This window comes from Chiloscyllium plagiosum, unplaced genomic scaffold (genome assembly GCF_037043375.1).
Source record: "Chiloscyllium plagiosum isolate Xiang-an unplaced genomic scaffold, Cpla_swu_hap1 HiC_scaffold_8, whole genome shotgun sequence".
NCBI lineage: Eukaryota > Metazoa > Chordata > Chondrichthyes > Orectolobiformes > Hemiscylliidae > Chiloscyllium > Chiloscyllium plagiosum.
This window is the reverse complement of record NW_028270146.1, coordinates 37296729-37319254: the sequence shown is the minus strand read 5'-3', so window position 1 is coordinate 37319254 and position 22526 is coordinate 37296729. Positions and strand designations below refer to the sequence as shown.

Below are 22526 nucleotides of genomic sequence, written 5' to 3'. Positions count from 1 at the left end.
TCCTTCGGCACTATCCACAACTCCACTGACTTTAGTGTCATCCGCAAATTTATTAACCCATCCTTCTATGCCCTCAACCAGGTTATTTATAAAAATGACAATAGCAGTGGCCCCAAAACAGATCCTTGTGGTACACCACAAGTAACTGAACTCCAGGATGAACTTTTCCCATCAACCACCACCCTCTCTTTTCTTGCAGCTAGCCAATTTCTGATCCAAACTGCTAAATCACCCTCAATCCCATGCCTCCGTATTTTGTACAAAAACCTATTAGGGAATCTTATCAAACATCTTGCTGAAATCTATATACACCACATCCACCGCTTTCCCCTCATCCACCTGTTTAGTCACCTTCTCAAAGAACTCAATGAGGTTTGTGAGGCGCAACCTATCCTTCACAAAACCGTGTTGACTATCCCTGATCAACTTATTCATCTCTAAATGATTGTAAATTCTACATCTTTTCCAACACTTTAGCCACTACTGAGTAAGTTGATCTATAATTACCAGGGTTGTCTCTCCTCCCCTTCTTGAACAAGGGGAAAACATTTGCTATCCTCCAGCCTTCTGGCACTATTCCTGTAGACAATGATGATATAAAGATCAAAGCCAAAGCCTCTGCAATCTCCTCCCTGGCTTTCCAGAGAAGCCTAGGATAAATCCCAATTTGCCCAGGGGCCTTATCTATTGTCACACTTTCCAGAATTGCTAACACCTCCTCCTTGTGAACCTCAATCCCATCTAGTCTAGTCGCTTGTATCTCAGTATTCTCCTTGACTACGTTGTCTTTTTCCAGTGATGGAAAGTATTAATTTAACGCTTCTCCTATCTCCTCGGACTCCACACACAACTTCCCACTACTGTCCTTGATTGGCCCTAATCTTACTCTCGTCATTCTTCCTGATATATCTATAGGAAGCTTTAAGGTTTTCCTTGATTCTATCTGCTAACGTCTTCTCATGTCCCCTCCTGGCTCTTCTTAGTTCTCTCTTTCGGTCTTTCCTAGCTAGCTTATAACTCTCGAGCGCCCTAACTGAGCCTTCACTTCTCAACCTAACATAAGTGGCCTTCTTCCTCTTGACAAGAGATTCAACTTCTTCAGTAAAGCACAGCTCCCTCGTTCAACCACTTCCTCCCTGCCTGATGGGTACATACTTAGCAAGGACACGCATTAGCTGTTCCTTGAATATGCTCCACATTTCAATTGTGCCCATACCTTGCAGTTTTCTTCCCCATCCTAAGCATCCTAAAGCTTGCCTGATCACACCATAATTGCTATAACTTTTGCCCTGCGGTATATACCTATCCCCCTTCCATCGCTAAAGTAAACATAACCGAATTGTGATCACTATCTCCAAAGTGCTCACATACCTTGAAATCTAACACCTGGTTGGATTCTTTACCCAGTACCAAATCCAATGTGGCCTTGCCTCTTGTTAACCTACATACTGTGTCAGGAAACCTTCCTGCACACATTGGACAAAAACTGACCCATCTAAAATATTCGAACTATAGTATTTCCAGTCAATATTTGGAAAGTTAAAGTCCCCCATAACAGCTACCCTGTTGCTCTCGCTCCTATCCAGAATCATCTTTTCTATCCTCTTCTCTACCTCTTTTTCGGAGGCCTATAGGAAACTCCCAATTGGGTAATTGCTCCTTTCCTGTTTCTAACCTTCGCTTATACTACCTTAGTAGACGAGTCCTCAAATGTCCTTTCTGCCACCGTAATACTGTCCTTGACTAACAATGCCACACCTCCCCTTCTTTTACCATCTTCTCTGTTCTTATTGAAACATCTACATCCTGGAACCTGCAACGACCATTCCTGTCCCTGCTCTCTCCATGCCTCTGCAATGGCCACAACATTGAAGCCTCAGGGTACCAACCCATGCTGCAAGTTCACCCACCTTATTTGTAGACACACTTCAAACCAATCTTCCTGCTTGCCAGTGCACTCTTGCGACCTTGAAACATATTTCTGACCTCAATACTCTCAATCTCCAGGACACTGGAACTACAATTTAGGTTCCCATCCCCCTGCTGAATCAGTTTAAACCCTCCTGAAGAGCATTAGCAAGTTTTCCCCCCAGGATATTGGTACCTGTCTGGTTCAGGTGTAGATCATCCCGTTTGTAGAGATCCCATCTACCCCAGAATGAGCCCCAATTATCCAGGTATCTGAAACCCTCCCTCCTGCACCATCCCTGTAGGTGTGTGTTCAACTCTTCTCTTTCCCTATTCCTTGCCTCGCTAGCACCTGGCATGGGTAACAAACCAGAGATAACAACTCTGTTTGTTCTAGCACTAAGTTTCCCCCAGCTCCCTTTCCTTATGTTCTTAGGGCCTATATGGACCACAACTTGGGACTGCTCTTTCCCCCCCGCCCAAAGGAACCCAAAAACATGATCAGAGACATCATGAACCCTGGCACCTGGGAGGCAACACACCAACTATGAGTCTCTCTCGTTCCCACAGAACCTCCTGCCTGTCCCCCTAACAATGGAATCTCCAATGACTAATGCTCTGCTCCTATCCCCGCTTCCCTTCTGAGCAGACTCAGAGTCATACAGTGTAGAAACAGACCCTTCTATCCGACTAGTCCACGCTGACCATATTCCCAAATGAAACGAGTCCCACTTGCCTGTGTTTGGCCCATATCCCTCCAAATGTTTCATATTCATGTACTTATCCAGATGTCTTTTAAATGTTGTAACTGTATTGATCCCTTTATAGATCTGTATAAGTCCCTGAAAGTTGCCATCCAGGTTGATAGGATTGTTACAAAGGCATACAGCGTGTTTTTTTTATTGATAGAGGGATTGAATTTCAGAGCCACGAGCTCATGCTCTAAAACTCTAGTGCGGCCGCACTTGGAGTATTGTGTATAGTTCTGGTCACCGCATTATAGGAAGGATGTGGAAGCTTTGGAAAGGGTTCAGAGGCAATTTAGTAGGATGTTGCTTGATATGGAGGGAAGGCTGAGGGACTTGAGGCTGTTTTCATTAGAGAGGAGAAGCTTGAGAAGAGACTTAATTCAGACAAAAAAGATAATCAGAGGATTAGATAGGGTGGACAGTGAAAGTCTTTTTTCTTAAATGGTGATGGCTAGCTCGAGGGGACATAGCTTTAAATTGAGGGGTGATAGATATAGGACAGATGTCATAGGTAGTTTCTTTAATCAGAGTAGTAGCAGCATGGAATGCCCTGCCTGCAACAGTAGTAGACTTGCCAACTTTAAGAGCATTTAAATGGCCATTGGATAAGCGTATGCATGAAAATGGAATGGTGTAGGATAGATGGGCTTTAGATTGGTTCCACTGGTCGGCGCAATATCGAGGGCCGAAGGGCCTGTACTGCTCTGTAATGTTCGATGTAACTGCATCAGGCAGTTCCTTCCATATACGAACCACCCTTTGTGTAAACAAAAAGTTGCCCTTCATGTCCTTTTTAAACCTTTCTCCTCTTGCCTTAAAAATATGCCCCCCGCCCTGGTTTTGAACTCCCCCACCTTAGGAAAAAAAACTCCTGCCATTTGTATGCCCCTCATGATTTTATAAACCTCTTGAAGGTTACCCCTCAAACTCCTATGATACAGTGAAAGACGTTCCAGCCTATTCAGCCTATCTTTATAGCTCAAACCTTCCATTTCTGGCAACATCCTTGTAAATCTTCTCTGAACGCTCTCCAATTTAGTAATATCCTTTCTATGGCAGGGGAACCAGAACTGTACACAATACTCCAGTAGAGGCCTCACCATCCTCAACAGAACATTGCAGCTCTTATATTCAAAGGTCTGAGCAATGAATGCCTTCTTAACTACCTTGTCTATATGCGACACAAATTTCAAAGAATTATGTACCTGAACCGCTAGGTCTCTATTCTACAACATTACCAGGGCCCTATCATTAACTGTATAAGTCCTACTCCTGCTTGTTTTACCAAAATGCAACATGTCACATTTACCCAAATTAACCTCCATCTGCTGCTCCTCAGCCCATTGGCCCAATTGACAAAGATCTCTTTGTAATCTATATAATCTTCTTCACTATCCATAATACCCCAATTTCAATATCATCTGCAAACTTACTAACCATGTCTCCTAAAGTCATTTCTATAAATGATAAACAAAAGTGGATCCAGTACCTATTCCTGCAGAACACCGCCAGTCACAGGCCCAAAAAACAACATTCCCACCACCACTCTCTGTCTCCTACTGAAAAGCCAATTTTGTATCCAATTGGCAGGCTCTTCCTGAATCTCGTGTGATCTAACTTCACTAACTAGTCTACCATGTGGAACTTTGTCAAAGGCTTTACTGAAGTCCAAATGGATGTAAATCCTATCATCCAACAACTTACCCACCACCAACGTCTGACTCCCAGGTCCATAGCTCCCAGGCTTATCTTACAGCCTTTCTTAAATAAAGGCACAACATTCACCATTCTCCAGTCTTCCAGCATCTCACCTGTGGTTATGGATGATATAAATATCTCTGCTATATGGGCCCGCAATTTCTACTCTGACTTCCTACAACACCTTGGGATACACTTGATCAGGTCCTGGAGATTTATCCACCTTCATGTTATCTAAAACTTCCAGCACTTCCTCTTCTGTAATGTGAACTATTTTCATACATCAATAATTATTTCCCTGTGTTCTCTAGCCTCCATTTTTTCCTCCACTGTAAAAATTGTCATGAACTATTTGTTTAGTATTTCTCCCATTTCCTGAGGATCAACACAGAGATGACCTAGTTGATCTTTAAAGGGCCCTATTCTCTGCCTAGTTACTCTTTTGCTCTTAATGTATTTATAGAATTTGTTTGGATTATCCTTAACCTTATTTGCCAAGGATATCTCATATCCATTTTTGGCCCTTTTGATTGTCTTCTTAAGAATGCACCTACACTCTTTATATTCTTCAAGAGATTCATTTGATCCCAATTGTCTCAGTCTAAAGTATGATTCGTTCTTATTCTTGACCAGAACCTGATTATATAGTTGAAGACTGGGGAATTGCTGTCTATACTATCAACATTTTGAGGAACACGAAAGTATAGGAGAAATGTTTAGAGAACATGAAGTCATGAAGGATTTTATATTCTATATAATACTCTTTAGATGAGGGTGTAACATCTATTATGTAGAACTGACGCTGGAAATCTTTACATCACAGATGTGATTCTATTCCCTTTTCTGGCTGCTGAACTTTCCAGTACATTAAATTCAATGCATTTTTTGATTCTAAGCTCAAAGCCTCACTTCATTCCAATCACTAGGATTGCGCATTTCTACCTCCATATTTCTACTTCCATTGTCTGATTTGATTATTTGATTCTATTTTATTTATTGTCACATGTACTTCAGTACAGTGAAAAGCAATACAGGCAGATCATAGTAAGCAAGGACATACAGATCATAGTGTGAAAACAAAACTTGGACAGTTTAAGGCATATAGGTTACACCACACAGGACATGCGCTCAGCAAGATTAGCATTAACAAAATCAACATTATTTGAAGCTGGAGGGTGCGTTCATCAGTTTGATAACGGTAGTGAAGAAACTGTTCATGAAATGCGTGTGTTTATGCTTCTGTATCTCCTGTCTGTCAGAAGAGTCTTTGGGAGAGTATTACCGGGGTGGGATATGTCTTTCATGACATTGGCAGCCTTTCCACGGCACTGAGACAAGTAAATGGGATCCAAGGATCAGAGGTTGGCTTCTGTAATGGTCTGCGCTGTGCATACAACCTCTGTAGTTTCTTACAGTCCTGGGCAGAGCAGTTGCTGTACTAGGCCGTTATGCACTCGGACAGTATGCTTTTTATGGTGCATATTAAAAGTTGGACCAAATTTCCTGAGCCATCTGAGGAAGCAGAGCCATTGTTGTGCTGCCTTGACTGTCACATCTACGTGGAACGTCCAGGTGGTTGTTGGTTCTTGTCACTTCTAGGAACTTGATGGTCCCGACCCTCTCATTGATATTGATGGGGGCGTATTCTCCTCCTTTCTTTCTGAAGTCAATGATCAATTCTTTTGTTTTGCTAACATTGAGAGAGAGGTTGTTATCATTGCACCACGTTGCCAAGCGCTCTATTTCCTTTCTGTATTCTGACTCATTGTTTGATGTCCTCCTATCATGTTGCTGTTGTCAGCAAGCTTGAAAATAGCATTTGTTCAGAATTTAGCAACACAGTCGCAAGTGTACAGGGAGTACAGTAGGGGGCTGAGAGTGCATCATTGGGGGTCTCCAGTGTTCAGTGTTACCATGGAGCAGATGCAGTTGTCTATCTTCACTGATTACAGTCTGTGGGTAAGGAAGCTGAGGATCCAGTTGCAGAGGTTGGGGCCAAGACCTAGGTCTTGGAATTTTGAGATCAGTCTGAAGGGGATATTGGTGGTGAAGGTGGCACTGTAGTCAAAGAGCAGGAGTCTGATGTAGGTGTTCTTGTTGTCCAGATGCTCCAGGGATGAGTGAAGGGATAGGGAAATGGCTTCTGCTGTGGACTTGTTATGTCAGTAGGCAAATTGCTGGGGATTGAGACAGGCTAAGAGACTAGAGTTGATGTGCGCCATGATCAGCCTCTCGAAGCGCTTCTTGATTATGGAGTTCAGAGCCACTGGGTGGTAGTCATCAAAGTACATTGCATGTGTTTTCTTCGGTACTGGGATGATGGTGGTCTTTTCGAAGCAGGTAGGGACTTTGACTAGTGGCTGAAGATGTCAGTGATTATCTCCGCCAGGTGGTCTGAAACCAGGCTCGAAGTGCATGGTCGGGGACTCCGTCCAGGCCGGTTGCTCTCTTAGGTTGACTCCCACGAAGACCAATCTGCCATCTGCAATGATGATGGATGGAACAAGTGCGTCCAGGGCTGTTGGGGTAGGTGACACTGTGCCGCCAGCATTCTGCTCGAACTGAGCATAGAAAGCATTGAGTGCACCAGGAAGGGATGTGTCTTTTGTCTCTGCTTCAGAGCGTCAGAGGCTGAGGGATGACCTTATATAGAGGTTTATAAAGTCATGAGGGGCATGGGTAGGATAGATAGACAAAGTCTTTTCCCTGGGGTCGGGGAGTCCAAAACTAGATGGCATAGGTTTAGGGTGAGAGGAGAAAGATATAAAAGAGACCTAAGGGGCAGAGGGTGGTATGTGTATGGAATGAGTTGCTAGAGGAAGTGGTGGAGACTGGTACAACTGTAGCATTCAAAAGGCATCTGAATGGGTATATGAATAGGAAGGGTTTGGAGGGATATGAGCTGGGCACTGGTAAGTGAGACTAGATTGGGTAGGGATATCTGGTCGGCATGGACGAGTTGGACTGAAGAGTCTGTTTCCGTGTTGTGCCTTTCTATGACTCTGTTGTTAAGACCTTACCACAAGTGGCGGGAGTCTGTATGGTTGGTTTGGGCCTCTAACTTGGTCCGGTACAACCTCTTGGCATCTCTGATGGCTTTGCAGAGCTCATATCTGGATTTTCTATATAAGTCTGCGTTGTCCGATTTGAATTTGCAAACCTAATCTTCAGTCGGGAGTGGATTTCTCAGTTCAACCAAGGTTTCTGGCTGGGGAACACCTGGATTGATTTCTTTGGCACACAATCCTCCAAACAGTTGCTAATGAAGTCTGTGACCTTGGCGGTATGCTTGTCCACGTTTGCAGCTGAGTAATTGAATATGATCCAGTCTACCAATTCTGCATTTTCCTGCTATTCACCAATAAATTCCTCAACAGTTTTCACCATTGTCTTCAGGCTTTATTTCTCCAGTTCTTTCCTTGCCCAGCTCCTGAAGTCCACCTTGCATAAATTCCAAATTATGCAAAGTTCTGTTGTTCATAACAAATTCTTTACTAAGTTGCAAACATTTTTCACTTCTTCCTTCCAGAGCGATAATTGAAAAAACTCTTGTATTGCTTTCCTATCTTGCTACTTGTTTCAGCCAATTTCTGTAACATTTGTGCGAAGATTTGTAGCTCGGGTGCTCGTTGCTATGGTTCTGTTCGCCGAGCTGGAAGTTTTTGTTGCAAACGTTTCGTCCCCTGGCTAGGCGACATCATCAGTGCTTGGGAGCCTCCTGCGAAGCACTTCTTTGATGTTTCCTCCGGTGTTTATAGTGGTCTGTCCCTGCCGCTTCCGGTTGTCTGTTTCAGCTGTCCGCTGTAGTGGTTGGTATATTGGGTCCAGGTCGATGTGTTTGTTGATGGAGTTTGTGGATGAATGCCATGCCTCTAGGAATTCCCTGGCTGTTCTCTGTCTGGCTTGCCCTATGATAGTAATGTTGTCCCAGTCGAATTCATGTTGCTTGTTGTCTGCGTGTGTGGCTACTAAGGATAGCTGGTCGTGTCGTTTCGTGGCTAGTTGATGTTCATGTATGCGGATTGTTAGCTGTCTTCCTGTTTGTCCTATATAGTGTTTTGTGCAGTCCTTGCATGGTATTTTGTACACTACATTAGTTTTGCTCATGTTGGGTATCGGGTCCTTCATTCTGGTGAGTTGTCTGAGTGTGGCTGTTGGTTTGTGCCTCATAAAGATACAAACCAATAGCCACGCTCAGACAACAACTCACCAGAACGAAGGACCCGATACCCAACATGACCAAAACTAATGTAGTGTACAAAATACCATGCAAGGACTGCACAAAACACTATATAGGACAAACAGGAAAAAGGTTACTCCATTATTTTTTTCCCCTCTTACCTTAAACTGATGCCCTCTAGTTCTTGATTCCCCAACCCTGGGAAAAAGACTGAGTGCATTCTCCCTATCCATACCTCTCATGACCTTAACCACTTCAATAAGATTCCCCCTCAGTCTCCTATGCTCTTAAGAAAAAAATCCTAGCTTGTCCAATCTCTCCCTATAACTCAGACCATTAAGTCCAGGCAACGTCCTTGTAAATTTCTTCTGCAGTCTTTCCAGTTTAATAACATCCTTCCTATAACAAGATGACCAAACTGAAGACAATACTCCAAGTACAGCCTGACCAACATCCTGTATAACTGCAACATAACTTCCCAACTTCTGCATTCAATGCCATTGAAGGCCAGTGTGCCAAAAGCCTTCTTCCCTGCCCTGTCTACCTGTGACTCCACTTTTGGAGAACTGTGAATCTGAACTCCAAGGTCCCTCTGTTCTACTACACTCCTTAGGGCCCTACCATTCACCATGAAACTCCTACTTTGATTTGTCTTTCCAAAATGCAAGACCTCACACTTATCTCTATTAAACTCCATTTGTCATTTCTCTGCCCACTTCCCCAGCTGATCAAGGTCCTGCTGCAATTTCTGCTGACCTTCCTCACTGTACATGATACTGTACTGCCTATTTTAGTGTCATCAGCAAACTTACTAATCATGCCTTGTACATTTCATCCAAATCATTGATGGAGATAACAAACAGTAACGGGCCCAGCACCAACCCCTGAGGCACTCCACTAGTCACAGGCCTCCAATCCAACAAGCATTCTTCCACTATTATCCTGTGCTTCCTAATATCAAGGCAATTTTGTATCCAATTTGCCAGCTATCTCTGGATTCCATGTGATCTAATCTTCCAGAGCAGCCTACCATATGGAATCTTATCAAAGGCCTTACTGAAATCCATTTAGACCAAGATTCTGTCATTCCTGATGAAGGGCTTTTGCCTGAAGTTTGATTTTCCTGCTCCTCGGATGCTGCCTGACCTGCTGTGCTTTTCCAGCACCATTCTAATCTAGACTCTAGTCTCCAGCATCTCCAGTTCTCACTTATACCTACACCATTTAGACCAAGCCTACCGCCCTGCCCTTGTCAACCTTCCTAGTCGCTTCATCAAAGAACTCTAACAAATTTGTGAGGCATGATCGCCCATTCAAAATGCCATGCTGACTACTCCAAATCAAACCCTGTCTTTCCAAATGCATGTACATCTTGTCTCTCGGAATCTTCTCCAGTAACTTACCCACCACAGATATTAAGCTTACTGGTCTGTAGTTCCCAGGCTTTTCTTTGCAGCCCTTCTTGAATAATGGCACAATATTTGCTACCTTGCAGTCTTCTGAGATCTCACCTGTGGCTAACGATGATGCAAAAATATCAGCCATGACCCCTGCAATTCCTCTTTAGCCTCTTGCAACGTTCTTGGATATGTCTGGTCAGGACCAGAAGATTTATCCACCTTCATACATTCTAATACATCCAACACCTCTTCTACTGTGATGTAGACTGTTCCAAGACATCACCACTAATTTCTCCAAATTCCCAAGTCTTCATGTCTTTCTCCATGATAAACATAGAGGAGAAATATTCATTGAGAACCTCTCCCATCTCCTGCGGTTCTACACATACATGTCCACATGTCCATATAACATATGCCAGATGCCGCAAATCTTTGAATGCAGTTATATATTTAAGGTTGCAGAAGAATATCAGAGAGATAACTAGTGAATCCTGATCCTTAGCTAGCTGGAAGTGATTTGTACAGAGCTTGGTTACTCCAACTACCTTCTGTTATTGTACTGTGTATCCTTGTGGAATTATTGTATTAAAAAAAATGAGTGCAGTGGCTAATCGTAAAAAAAACGTTTCTAAGCACATCTGTGTCCCTGCTCGCCCAGGTTTTTTCCGGACATTGGCTTCTTGTTATTGCTTCATGCACTTTTCTTGTTGACATTTATTGAAATTTTGCCACTAAGCTTGGCTAAATGCAAATACTCATTAAAGTGGGTATTCTTAGACATGACCATCTGCTTGAAGTCATTATTGAAGTCACAGTGCATTACTGTTGGAAATATTAGATTACTCCAACTAGGGATTTAGGTAATATGTTATACTTGAATTATTCATCAAATAGGTTTCTGTGAAGTGAAATCTATATGTTTCAGCAAACATTCTTGCTTTCTATTTTAGAGCCGGGAGCAGGAAGACTTGGAAGAAGCTTTAGAATTTGAACGGCAGGAGAGTGATCAAAAACGTATGCTTTTTCTGAAGGAAGAACAAATGCAACAGTTGTCAAAAAAGAAAAATAAAAAGGCCCTTATTGATGATCTGGTACGTATAGATCGTAAATCATATGACATACGCAGATGCAGCAAATCTTTGAATGCAGATGTATATTTAAAGTTGCTGAAGAATATCAGAGAGATAATTAACAAATCCCGTACCTTAAACAAAAATAACTGTTTGCTGGTGAGTTTTAATACAGTTCCTACATTTAAAGAAAGCCCCAAATCTGACTTCGGCAACTAACTGCTCATTAGTATATGTAAAGTATTGACATGCATTATAAAAAATAGATTGCTTACATTAGCCAGGTGATTATTAAGACGATAAGACATAGGAACAGAAGAAGGCCATTTACCCCTCAAATCTGCTTGGCTGGTACACCACTTACTTGCCTTGCCCCATTGATTCCTTACTGATTTAAAAACTCCGTTGATCTCCGCCATCTGAGTATACTTAATGACCCAGTCTCAACAGCCCTGAGTGGTAAAGAATTTCACAGATTCACTATCAACCGAGAGAAGAAATTGCTCCTGATCTCTAAATGTGCGACCCCTTATTCTGAGATTATGCCCTCTGGTATGAGACTCTCCCACAAGGGTAACAACCTGTCCATATCTACTGTGTAAAGTCCTCTAAGAATCTTGTATATTTCAATAACATTGCCTCCTCTTCTTCTATATTCCAATGAGTACAGAATCAATTTATTCCATATATCTGATATCAGCCTAATAAACTTGCTCCAGACTGTCTCATGCCAGTATATCTTTTTCTTGGATAAAGGGCCCAAAACTGTTCACAGTATTCCAGCTGTGGTTTGAGATGGTAATTTGAAGTAGTGTTGGAGTTAATTTTACAAAATTTCCTCAATTCAGGAAAGGTTCCATCATACCAGAAAGTCATGAATATATTTGGGGGGGGGGGAGGCAGACAGAAAACTATAGGCCAGTTAGCCTGATGCTCTGGTAGGTAAAATGTTAGAATTGATAATTTTAAGGGATTATAACTGCACATTTGAAAAATTTTGAGGTAATTGGGATGAGTAGCCATTGTTTTGGGGAAAATAAATGCTCATGATGTATGCATAGCATATTAATATAGATAGCAGATTGGCTGTCTGGCAGAAAACAGTGTGTGTAAATGGGTTTATGCCCTGATTAGCAGGGTGTGACAAGTGGAGGCCTGACAGCTTTGTGCTAGGTTCACTTTTTATTGTTTGTATCAATAGCTTGAATGAGGGAAACAAAAGCATTGTAGCTCAATTTGCAGATGACAGAAAGATAGATAGGAAAGTATGTTATGAAGAAGACACAAGGACTTTGTAGATGAATTGACAGGTTGAGTGAGTGGTCAGAAATCTGGCAGATGGAATATAATGTGGGAAAGTGTGAAGTTGTTCACTTTGTCAGGAAGGATGGAAGAAATAGTGTAGTATTTAAACAGAAAGATTGTGGAAATCTGAGATACAGAGGATTTTAGCTGTCACAATGTGTTAATTTGCAGGTATAGTACATGATTAAGCAGGCTAATGGAATTCGAGGAGAAAGTGAGGACTGCAGATGCTGGAGATCAGAGCTTAAAAATGTGTTGCTGGAAAAGTGCAGCAGGTCAGGCAGCATCAAAGGAACAGGAGAATCGACGTTTCGGGCATAAGCCCTTCTTCAGGAATGGAATTCTATCCTTTTATTATGAGAGGAATTGACCGTAAAAGTAAAGCTGTTATGTGTCAGTTATATAGGGTATTAGTAAGACCACATCATGAATAGCTAATGCAGTTTTGGTCTCCTGATTTAAGCAAGGGCATAAATGTGTTGGAGGTGGTTCAGAGGATGTTTACTAGATTAATAGTGAAACGGAGTGAATGGTCTTATGAGGATAGGTTGTAATGGCTGGGCTGGGTGTTTAGAAGAACGCAAGTTAGCTTAACTGAAGTATATAAGATCATGATTGGTCCTGACAAAGTGGATGTGGGAAACATGTTCCTTCTTGTGGTTAAGTTCAACATTAAGTGGCACTGTTTGAAAATTAGATGTTAGCCTTTTCGGACTGAGATGAAAACTTTTTTTGAGGGCTGTGTGATTTTGTAATATTCAGGAATTGGAAACTGGGTCATGGACTATTTTAAAGGCAGGAGGTAGAGAGATTCTTTTTTGGCATGGGAATCAAGGATTATTGGAGGTAGATGTGGAACTCAAAACACAAACTGGTCGTCCGTGATCTTATTGAAGGGAGAACAGGCTCAAGGAGCTGAATGCTCCTGTTTCAGACGTTCATCACAATCTCAATTGAAGTTACTACTAGATCTTCCAGATTCAAGACTGAAATCCAGCTTGATAGATGATGCATCTTTTTATTTAAGAAGGTGATCTTTCACTGAAATGCAAACATGCAATATTGCACATCTGGTTTTAACAATAAAAGAGCAATTTATTCCAAAAAATTGATAGGATTGAATAAATCAAGTTTTTTGTATATAACACAATTTGAAACATTTCAAAACAAACCCAAAAATACGAATTCCATCAATCCCCACAGCAGACTTTACATTACCCAAACATTACAGAGAGAGAATTCCCTTCTCTATCACATCTATAGGTTTGACTTAATTGTTTTCAATTCCTGGTCATGAGAATTTGACAAATTCTTTCTTGTATTCACACAACTGAGTTTTGTTTTTTTTTAGCTTCAAATAATCCCTTCATTGAAACTAAACACTTTTACTCTAGAGCTTTCAAACTAAATCTCATATACTAAGGTAACCGATTTCTAACTTTCGTGAACTAACTCTTTGCTCTAAGACAATTGTTTCATGCATCCAATTTCAAACAAGTTGTCTATGAACTGAAACCAAGTGTTTCCAAGCTATGGGTGTTTGACCTAAACAAAAGGAAAACAACCCTGATCCTTCCAACTGAAAACTATTTGTAAAACTCTTCAGTGCAAACAATTCCCATCATCACCCCAGGGACTCCCTCTCTCCTGGCTTAAAAATAATTCATGGCTCCAGAAATAATGACAAGTTATCATTAAACTCGCTCACATGCACAGACCAAATCTCTTAGGTCACTGGTTCAAAGTCCAAGTTCTAAAATAAAAGATAATATTTTAGGTATATTATTTTAAATGTATATAAAATCACACAACTTACATCACAGATCATGTGCTGATTTGAACAGAAGTCTTGCTGGCTAATGAAATTCCTTGACAACTTGTACAGGTGTTAAACATAAGACATAAAGTAGCTCTGCAAGTTCCAGTTGTCAAGGCTTGTCGGAGGGTTGGTGTGAAATTGTTGGGCCAAAGGGCCTGTTTCCATACTGTAGGGAATCTAATCTAAAAAAATTCATCATAAAAAATAAATCCCAGTCTCACCACAATGAAATAAATGAAAATTTGGTTACTGATGGCTGTGAGCACACACCACACAGCATTATTTTGGCTTTCTTTTAATTATAATGTGTTTTTGTCAGCTGAAGTGGAGTATGGTTTACATTCTCGTTTGCCTTGATATTGGCAAAAAATAAAACTTAGGCTTAAGTAAGCACTACACAGGATGGTAATGGGTATGATTTCTACTCTCAATAAATAAATTTCACTGTTTTTACCAATTGGATTTATTAGTAATTATTTTGGAGTTATAACTCTAATTGTCAATTCTCCAAGAAGCCGGAAACATTCCTTCCACATCTGTCTAGTCTAATTCATTTCATAACATCAAGGACCATGTAGGATTGTTTACTTTTAAACAGTGGGGCGCAAGGAGAAATTTAATTGAGGGTACAAAATTATGAGAGTCCAGAAAGTGGTCGGAAAGTACCTATTTTCCTTGACAGAGATGTCAATAGCAAGACAGCATAGATTTAAAATAATTGGCACAAGGATTTTTGAGGGTGGTGGGGTCTGGAACTGATTACCTGGAACAGCAGTCGAGGCAGAGCTCCTGAATCCAGTTGCCAAGTAGTTGGAAGTGCTGTTAAGGAGCCACAATCTACATGGCCATGAATCAATGGATGGAAAGCAGGATTAAATTCGATAGCTCTTTTTTTGGCTGGCATAGATGCAATGGGCTGAAAATCTCCTTTAGTGCTGTAAGTTTCTCTTTCTGTATTTTTCTTTGTAATCAACATGTTAGAAGGCACTATTATGCCTTAAAAAAAAAAGACGAGAGATTATTCTGAGGCTAGTCATTTTTTGAGTAATGACATAATTTTCAATCATGTCACTCAAGTAAAATAGTTACCATTTGGATTGCCAGCCACACAAGTCAGTAACTTTAAATTTCAGGAGACTATCAGCCAGAAAAAGAAAGAGTACAGGAGACTATCAGCCAGAAAAAGAAGGAGTCAGTGGAAATCCAAATTCAGTCTTGAGGAATATTGAACTCAATTTCTGAAGAACACAAATATAGCTAATGCTGATTAGTAACCTGAATTAGTTACTAAGTATGGTGTGTTAGGAATCTTTCCTATGTCCCTATACCTCAACTTAGGGAACAAGGGGATTCTTTCTCACTGCTTAAAGCTGTAATCTGTCATCAATGTGTCTGGTAGGAAAGCTCCCAGCTGCCTGCAAGCATGCTTTTGGCTCAGCATAAGGATCGAGCTGCACAACTGGAAACACAGTTGGAAACACAGCAGCAAGTCAGATCTGTCACATTCTCAACTGGCATTAAAATGGTAAGTGTTTATCTACTTGGCAAATGTTACATTGGATCAACATACATTCAAAATACTTTTTCAGTATGTCATGTAAGACTTGCTTTATGAATCTTAGTTTGTCTTAATTTTTTGATTTAAGACTATTGAATGATAGCAATTGGATAGCATTAATATTAAACTTCAAAAGTAAAGCATTACGCTAGTATGAACCTGATTTGTGCACAATATTTGAATTAGTTGAATCAGGAGTAAAGTAAAGACTATCATGTTATGTTATTCTGCTTTGCCCTTCCACATTAGTAAAGAGAAAATTTCAGGAACTCATGATGGAAACTTAAGTTGCTGTACTATTTTGCTTTGTGGTATTTTTGCTCCAATGTCACACATCATTCCTGACCTCTTTCACTTACGTTTCTGTAACCATTAAATACATAAAATATTGTCATGCTTCTATTGAGATCAAGAAAGACACATACAGCCTTCATTAAAACTTTAGCAAGTATAGATTTTTCTAACTGAAGGAATCATTGCTACATTCTTGGTCACTAATTGTTAAACTTTTACAATCACAGTGGTTTTACTGTACATTGAGGGTATGGAATAATGAAAAATGTTTAGTATTTAGATTTGCCTTCTAAAAAGGTATCTTCTATAAAAGTATCATTCTTCTATTCTAAGATGATCTTAACTAGTGCCAGTTGACAATTCATGAAACATAGTTTGTTGTTTTAAGTTTTTCCCTCTTGTCAGAGGGAGAAAATTGCACAATTCCTATTCTAACAAAGTAATATAATTCATTTCAAAATTTATTTATTCATGAGATGTGGCATTTTTAGCATTTAGCAATTTTGAATGCAGGAATTTCACAGTGATTCTACTGATCTCCCATTAAAAGCTTCTGTAGGAGGTCAGTCAGGCTCCTGTAGCAATATAATACACCTAGTTGTGTCAGATATCCACTGTGCCCAGGAGTTTCCATTTACCATGTAGTAATTGGACTATCACACCATCATTTACAAAACAAAGATCAGGCTTTTGGTGGATATTCACTATGCCAAGTGTTCCTGTTACTGATCAGCAGTAGGAACCTGTGTTTCAGTGATGGTGGTGTACTGAAAGAGAATTAGAACTGGTGACATAGGCCTATCCTAAGGAGGATAGTTATTTTTTAAAGTTACTTCCTGGATCAGTTCTGTTTTGTAGGACAGAGGTCCCAAAAATATTCATCTGCCTCCTTATTCATTGCAAGTGAGCTCCCCTCTCATAGCTGGTAAACTCTGGTGAAAGTCGGAGGCCCAGATATTCTGATTTTGAGGTGGTTGTAGGAATTGTGCAGGCAAGAGTTTACTTCAGCATCGTGCAGAGTCTCCAGTGGTGGGAATTTCCTGGGAACATGGAGATTCCGATGGGCATCTGGATTACTTCAAAGAAGTACCTTAAAGTTCAAGAATTCAGAGGGTTCCAACTCACTTGAGCTACATAGAAACCCAGGAAAGGTTAGAGGATCAAAAACCTACTCTACATATTGGGTGAATATAAAACTGGATTCCTGACACCTTTGAACATTCTCCCCTTTCTCTAACTGACTCCCACCTTAGTCTGCCAGAGTAGCACTTCTTGCCTGACCCAACACCATTGCCCTCTCCTTTCTGCCATACTCCAAACACTTCCCCACTTCCTTGAGCTATCAATGTGTTTGCTGGATATTTAAACTACAGAATATGGCATAAAAGGCTGCAAAAGGGGACATGGTTTTTATACAGATAATCCTTGCTGCTAGATTCCTGGATAGATTAATAACTGGAGGCCAGGAATCTCAAGCACAGAGGTCATCTAAAGGTGTGGACAATATTTAAGCGAATATTACAATTGGAAATTGAATTTCCAACCCTGAACAGAATATCTGCGACAATATTGCAAGCTATCAAAGTGTTTGATTCTGGTGCAAATACTGGAATTGCTATCCATTAAATTCTAGGGCTGAATTCTCCATTCTAACTTTGCAAATGTGAATTTTTTGAGCTGATTTACTTTCTGTAAATTGTGGTTTCTAAAAGAAGGTCACTTTGGGAACTATATTGCATCTACAGTCATTAAAGATTTATGTATTGCAGTTTTAGTTACGTACTAGTGACAGTAGTTGTTACTCCAGAAATCAAATTTTGTGGTTCTTGATTTGGCTAAATATCCTTATAAAGATTTTGAATTGGACTGTCTGAGTGCCCACCTGAAATATTCTTTCCTTAAATAAAGTACAGCTGTTGTACTAAGAAAAAAACCAAGGTCAATTTTGATTGAAATGAACTTGTCGAAACAAATGTCTCCTAACACTTCAAACAAAGCTACTGAGGCATTGAACATGATAGTACAGTGGACCGACAATTTTTGTTTTCCTAATTGCTGATTCAAAATTCAAAAGCAGTTATTTCTGATAAGAATTCTTGAACAGAGTAAAATGAGAGATAAAAATGTTGGAAAGAACATTTTTCTTCTGAGACACTGAGGTGCAGTATTCTCTAGTCCAAGGACACATCCGTTTGCATGAAAACATCCTTAACTTCGAAACAATCTCAGCTTCAAGTTCAGAAAAGCACCCTAGCTACAGCAATTTGACATTTTTGAATTTTGCGCATCCATCATATTGTGACCCTTACAATCCGTGTAGATACTCATAACTTTTTAAAGTAAACTTCCCAGTGACTGACAGAATTGTATAACAGGATTTCATGATTTAAGACTGTTACCATAACAAAAACACTATAATTAATATTAAGTAAATATTACTTAGGATCTAATATATGTGGGTGGCACGGTGGCACAGTGGTTAGCACTGCTGCCTCGTAGCGCCAGAGACCCGGGTTCAATTCCCGACTCAGGCGACTGACTGTGTGGAGTTTGCACGTTCTCCCCGTGTCTGCGTGGGTTTCCTCCGGGTGCTCCGGTTTCCTCCCACAGTCCAAAGATGTGCAGGTTAGGTGAATTGGCCATGCTAAATTGCCCGTAGTGTTAGGTAAGGGGTAAATGTAGGGGTATGGGTGGGTTGCGCTTCGGCGGGTCGGTGTGGACTTGTTGGGCCGAAGGGCCTGTTTCCACACTGTAATCTAATCTAATCTAATCTAATCTAATCTAATCTAATCATATTAAATTGCAGAAAAGGAGGGTTGCCTGCCTACCAATTTACACAAATGAAAACTTCTCATGCCACATCTCTGCAGATATGTATCTTGTACATATCTGCAGAGTCCAAATCAAGTCCAAATCACAGCCAGTGCATTGTAGTCCCTTTCTCCCTGCCACAGTCTTTTAGTGGATTTTGTAAAAGTCCCTTCAATCTTCTTATTTGTAGTGGTTTTCATCAGCAAGTCCCACTTTGCTGAATCCTTGATTCTTAAATTTCAGGTCTCAGCTGTTTTATCATTTTTCCGAACTTAAACCAATTCTTATAGATGCATTGCAGTTGTGGCTTCACTGCCTCACGCACCCAAGCATCCTCCCTGCACCCCATGTCAGCCGCGTGTGTGCGTGTGTCTGTCTGTCTGTCTCTCTTTTACCTCCAAGGATCTCAGAGGAGAGTCTTAAGAGTCAGTTGGTGGCCAAACTAGCTGCCTTCTAATTGATATCCTGGCATTAAAATTTGCATCTTTTGAGTCAGGTTTGATTTGAGCTTTTTCTAACGAACAAACAATGCATTTATCTTTGAGCAGATTCTAAATGAGTCCTTGATTTAAAGAAAACAGGTGAAAGTATAACTAACTTATAAAGGCACTGGAGATAAGAAGTGCGATTGTCACTGGATGTTAAAATTTTGTTGTAGCCTATTTTGGCGACATACAGGTTTGAGACCATACAATCTTATTTACAAGTCTGCCAGTCATCCACTTTTTTCACTATTGTGTTTGAATCCAGGTAGTGCATGCAAAAAGACATGAAATATTTTTCTAATTTTTTTCACCAAGAGCTGCAGGAATGCCAAAAATGTATTTTAATCTGTGGTCTTACTTTTAATGGAAGAGAGAATTGTACTTGATTTTTTGACTGACATGTTTTAAACTTGACGTTCTTACCAGTTTTGCATTCCTAGAACCATACCTTCATACTTGGCAAATTGCATATGTGGTGATACGATGGCTTTAAGAGGTTATTTTGTCCTTTTTTTTGTTTGAAGAGAGATTGTAAGACAGAGGTGTCGAGCAGTCTCTACAGAACCACGAGAGTAAATGGTTTGTGAGGCCTTGGGTTTCTTTTAAAAGTTAGAACAATAGAAGCAGCCTGAATGGGTATGGTCAAGCTCTGAAAGAATCAGAATTTTTAGCTTTTTTCTCAGTAGCAGTTGTTACTGGGGTTTCAGCAGGGTTTGAAAGCTGCAGTACATCTCTCTCTACTACACTGTCCTCTTACTTACAGTGAAAAGCTGGGGGATTCACTTCCTGGAGATATGTTTTTGGAGATTAAACTTAAAATATAAGCCATAACTGTTCATTTAACCTGGGGCAGTGTTTGTAGGGGAATAAGACGATGTTATTTTCTGGGTCTGTAGATTGTGAAGGAGCAAAAATGGCCTTTAATAGAGTGATATGTACTTCTTGTCAGATGTGGGACTTTAAAGAGAGTTTAAGGGTTACAGCGGATGATATCTGCCATAAATGCTGCTGGCTGCGAATCTTATCAGATCGAATAGATCGGTTGGAGAGACAGAAGCAATGAGGAATTTGCAACAGCAACAGTATTTGATGGATGGCAGTTATAGGAAGGGGGGGGGAAGTCTCAGATACAGTCACATAGATAGGTTAACTCAGGAAAGGAAAGAGAGGTAGGCAGCTAGTGCAGAAGTCTTTTGTGGATATACCCATTTCAAACAGGTATGCTGTTTTGGAAAATGTAGGGGGTGATGGATTCTTAGGGGAACGTAGCATGAACAGCCAAGTTTCTGGTATCGAGACTGGCTCTAACGCAACACGGGGTACGTCGGGTTCCAAGAGATCACTTGTGTTAGGGGATTCTCTAGTTCAAGGTACAGACAGATGTTTCTATGGCCAAATGCTACAGGAAGGATAGAAAGAGAGGTAAGAGAGGAAGGGGAGTGGCATTTTTGATAAGGGATAATATTACAGCTGTGCTGAGGGAGGATATTCCTGGAAATGCATCCAGGGAAGTTATTTGGGTGGAACTGAGAAAGAAGAAAGGGATGATCACCTTATTGGGATTGTATTATAGACCCCCTAATAGTCAAACTTGTAAGGATATCTCAGCTATCTGTAAGAAAAATAGGGTGGTTATGGTAGGGGATTTTAACTTTTCAAACATAGACTGAGACTGCCATAGTGTTAAGGGTTTAGATGGAGAGGAATTTGTTAAGTGTGTACAAGACAATTTTCTGATTCAGTATGTGGATGAACCTACTAGAGAAGGTGCAAAACTTGACCTACTCTTGGGAAATAAGGCAGGACAGGTGACTGAGGTGTCAGTGGGGAGGCACTTTGGGGCCAGCGACCATAATTCTATTATATTTAAAATAATGATGGAAAAGGATAGACCAGATCTAAAAGTTGAAGTTCTAAATTGGAGATAGGCCAATTTTGATGGTATCAGGCAAGAACTTTCAAAAACTGATTGGAGGCAGATGTTCGCAGGTAAAGGGACGGCAGGAAAATGGGAAGCCTTCAGAAATGAGATAACGAGAATCCAGAGAAAGTATATTCCTTTTAGGGTGTAAGGGAAGGCTGGTAGCTATAGGGAATGCTGAATGACTAACGAAATTGACGATTTGCTTAAGAAAAAGAAGGAAACATATGTCAGGTATAGACAGGATAGATCGAGTGAATCTTTAGAAGAGTATAAAGGAAATAGGAGTATGCTTAAGAGGGAAATCAGGAGGGCAAAAAGGGGACATGAGATAGCTTTGGCAAATAGAATTAAGGAGAGTCCCAAAGAGTTTTTACAAATACATTAAGGACAAAAGGGTAACTCGGGAGAGAATAGGGCCCCTCAAAGATCAGCAAGGCGGCCCTTGTGTGGAGCCGCAGAAAATGGGGGAGATACTAAATGAGTATTTTGCATCAGGATTTACTGTGGAAAAGGATATGGAAGATATAGACTGTCGGGGAATAGATGATGACACCTTGCAAAATGTCCATATTACAGAGGAGGAAGTGCTGGATGTCTTGAAATGCATAAAGGTGGATAAATCCCCAGGACCTGATCAGGGTGTATTCTAGAACTCTGTGGACAGCTAGAGAAGTGACTGCTGGGCCTCTTGCTGAGATATTTGTATCATCGATAGTCACAGGTGAGGTGCCGGAAGACTGGAGGTTGGCTAATGTGGTGCTATTGCTTAAGAAGGGTGGTTAAGGACAAGCCAGGGAACTGTAGACCAGTGAGCCTGACGTCGGTGATGGGCAAGTTGTTGGAGGGAATCCTGATGGGACAGGATGTAAATGTATTTGGAAAGGCATGGACTGATTAGGGATAGTCAGCATGGTTTTGTGCATGGGAAATCATGTCTCACAAACTTGATTGAGCTTTTTGAGGGCAGAGCGGTAGATGTGATCTATATGGACTTCAGTAAGGTGTTCGACAAGGTTCCCCATGGGAGACTGATTAGCAAGGTTAGATCTCACGGAATATAGGGAGAACTAGCCATTTGGATACAGAACTGACTCAAAGGTAGAAGACAGGGTGGTGGTGGAGGGTTGTTTTTCAGACTGGAGGCCTGTGACCAGTGGAGTGCCACAAAGTGGGTGGCACGGTGGCACAGTGGTTAGCACTGTTGCCTCACAGCGCCAGAGACCCGGGTTCAATTCCCACCTCAGGCGACTGACTGTGTGGAGTTTGCACATTCTCCCCGTGTCTGCGTGGGTTTCCTCCGGGTGCTCCGGTTTCCTCCCACAGTC

At 40.9% G+C, this 22526-nt stretch overlaps 1 protein-coding gene across 1 annotated transcript in view; it reads left to right on the top strand.

Annotated features, from left to right (window-relative positions):
• mnat1 (MNAT1 component of CDK activating kinase) overlaps positions 1-22526 on the top strand; it is a 170478-nt gene that overhangs the window by 41026 nt on the left and 106926 nt on the right. The window contains exons 5-6 of the mRNA XM_043697252.2: positions 10886-11026; positions 15529-15654. Coding sequence (XP_043553187.2) covers positions 10886-11026; positions 15529-15654 — 267 coding nt within the window. The remainder of the gene's footprint in view (positions 1-10885; positions 11027-15528; positions 15655-22526) is intronic.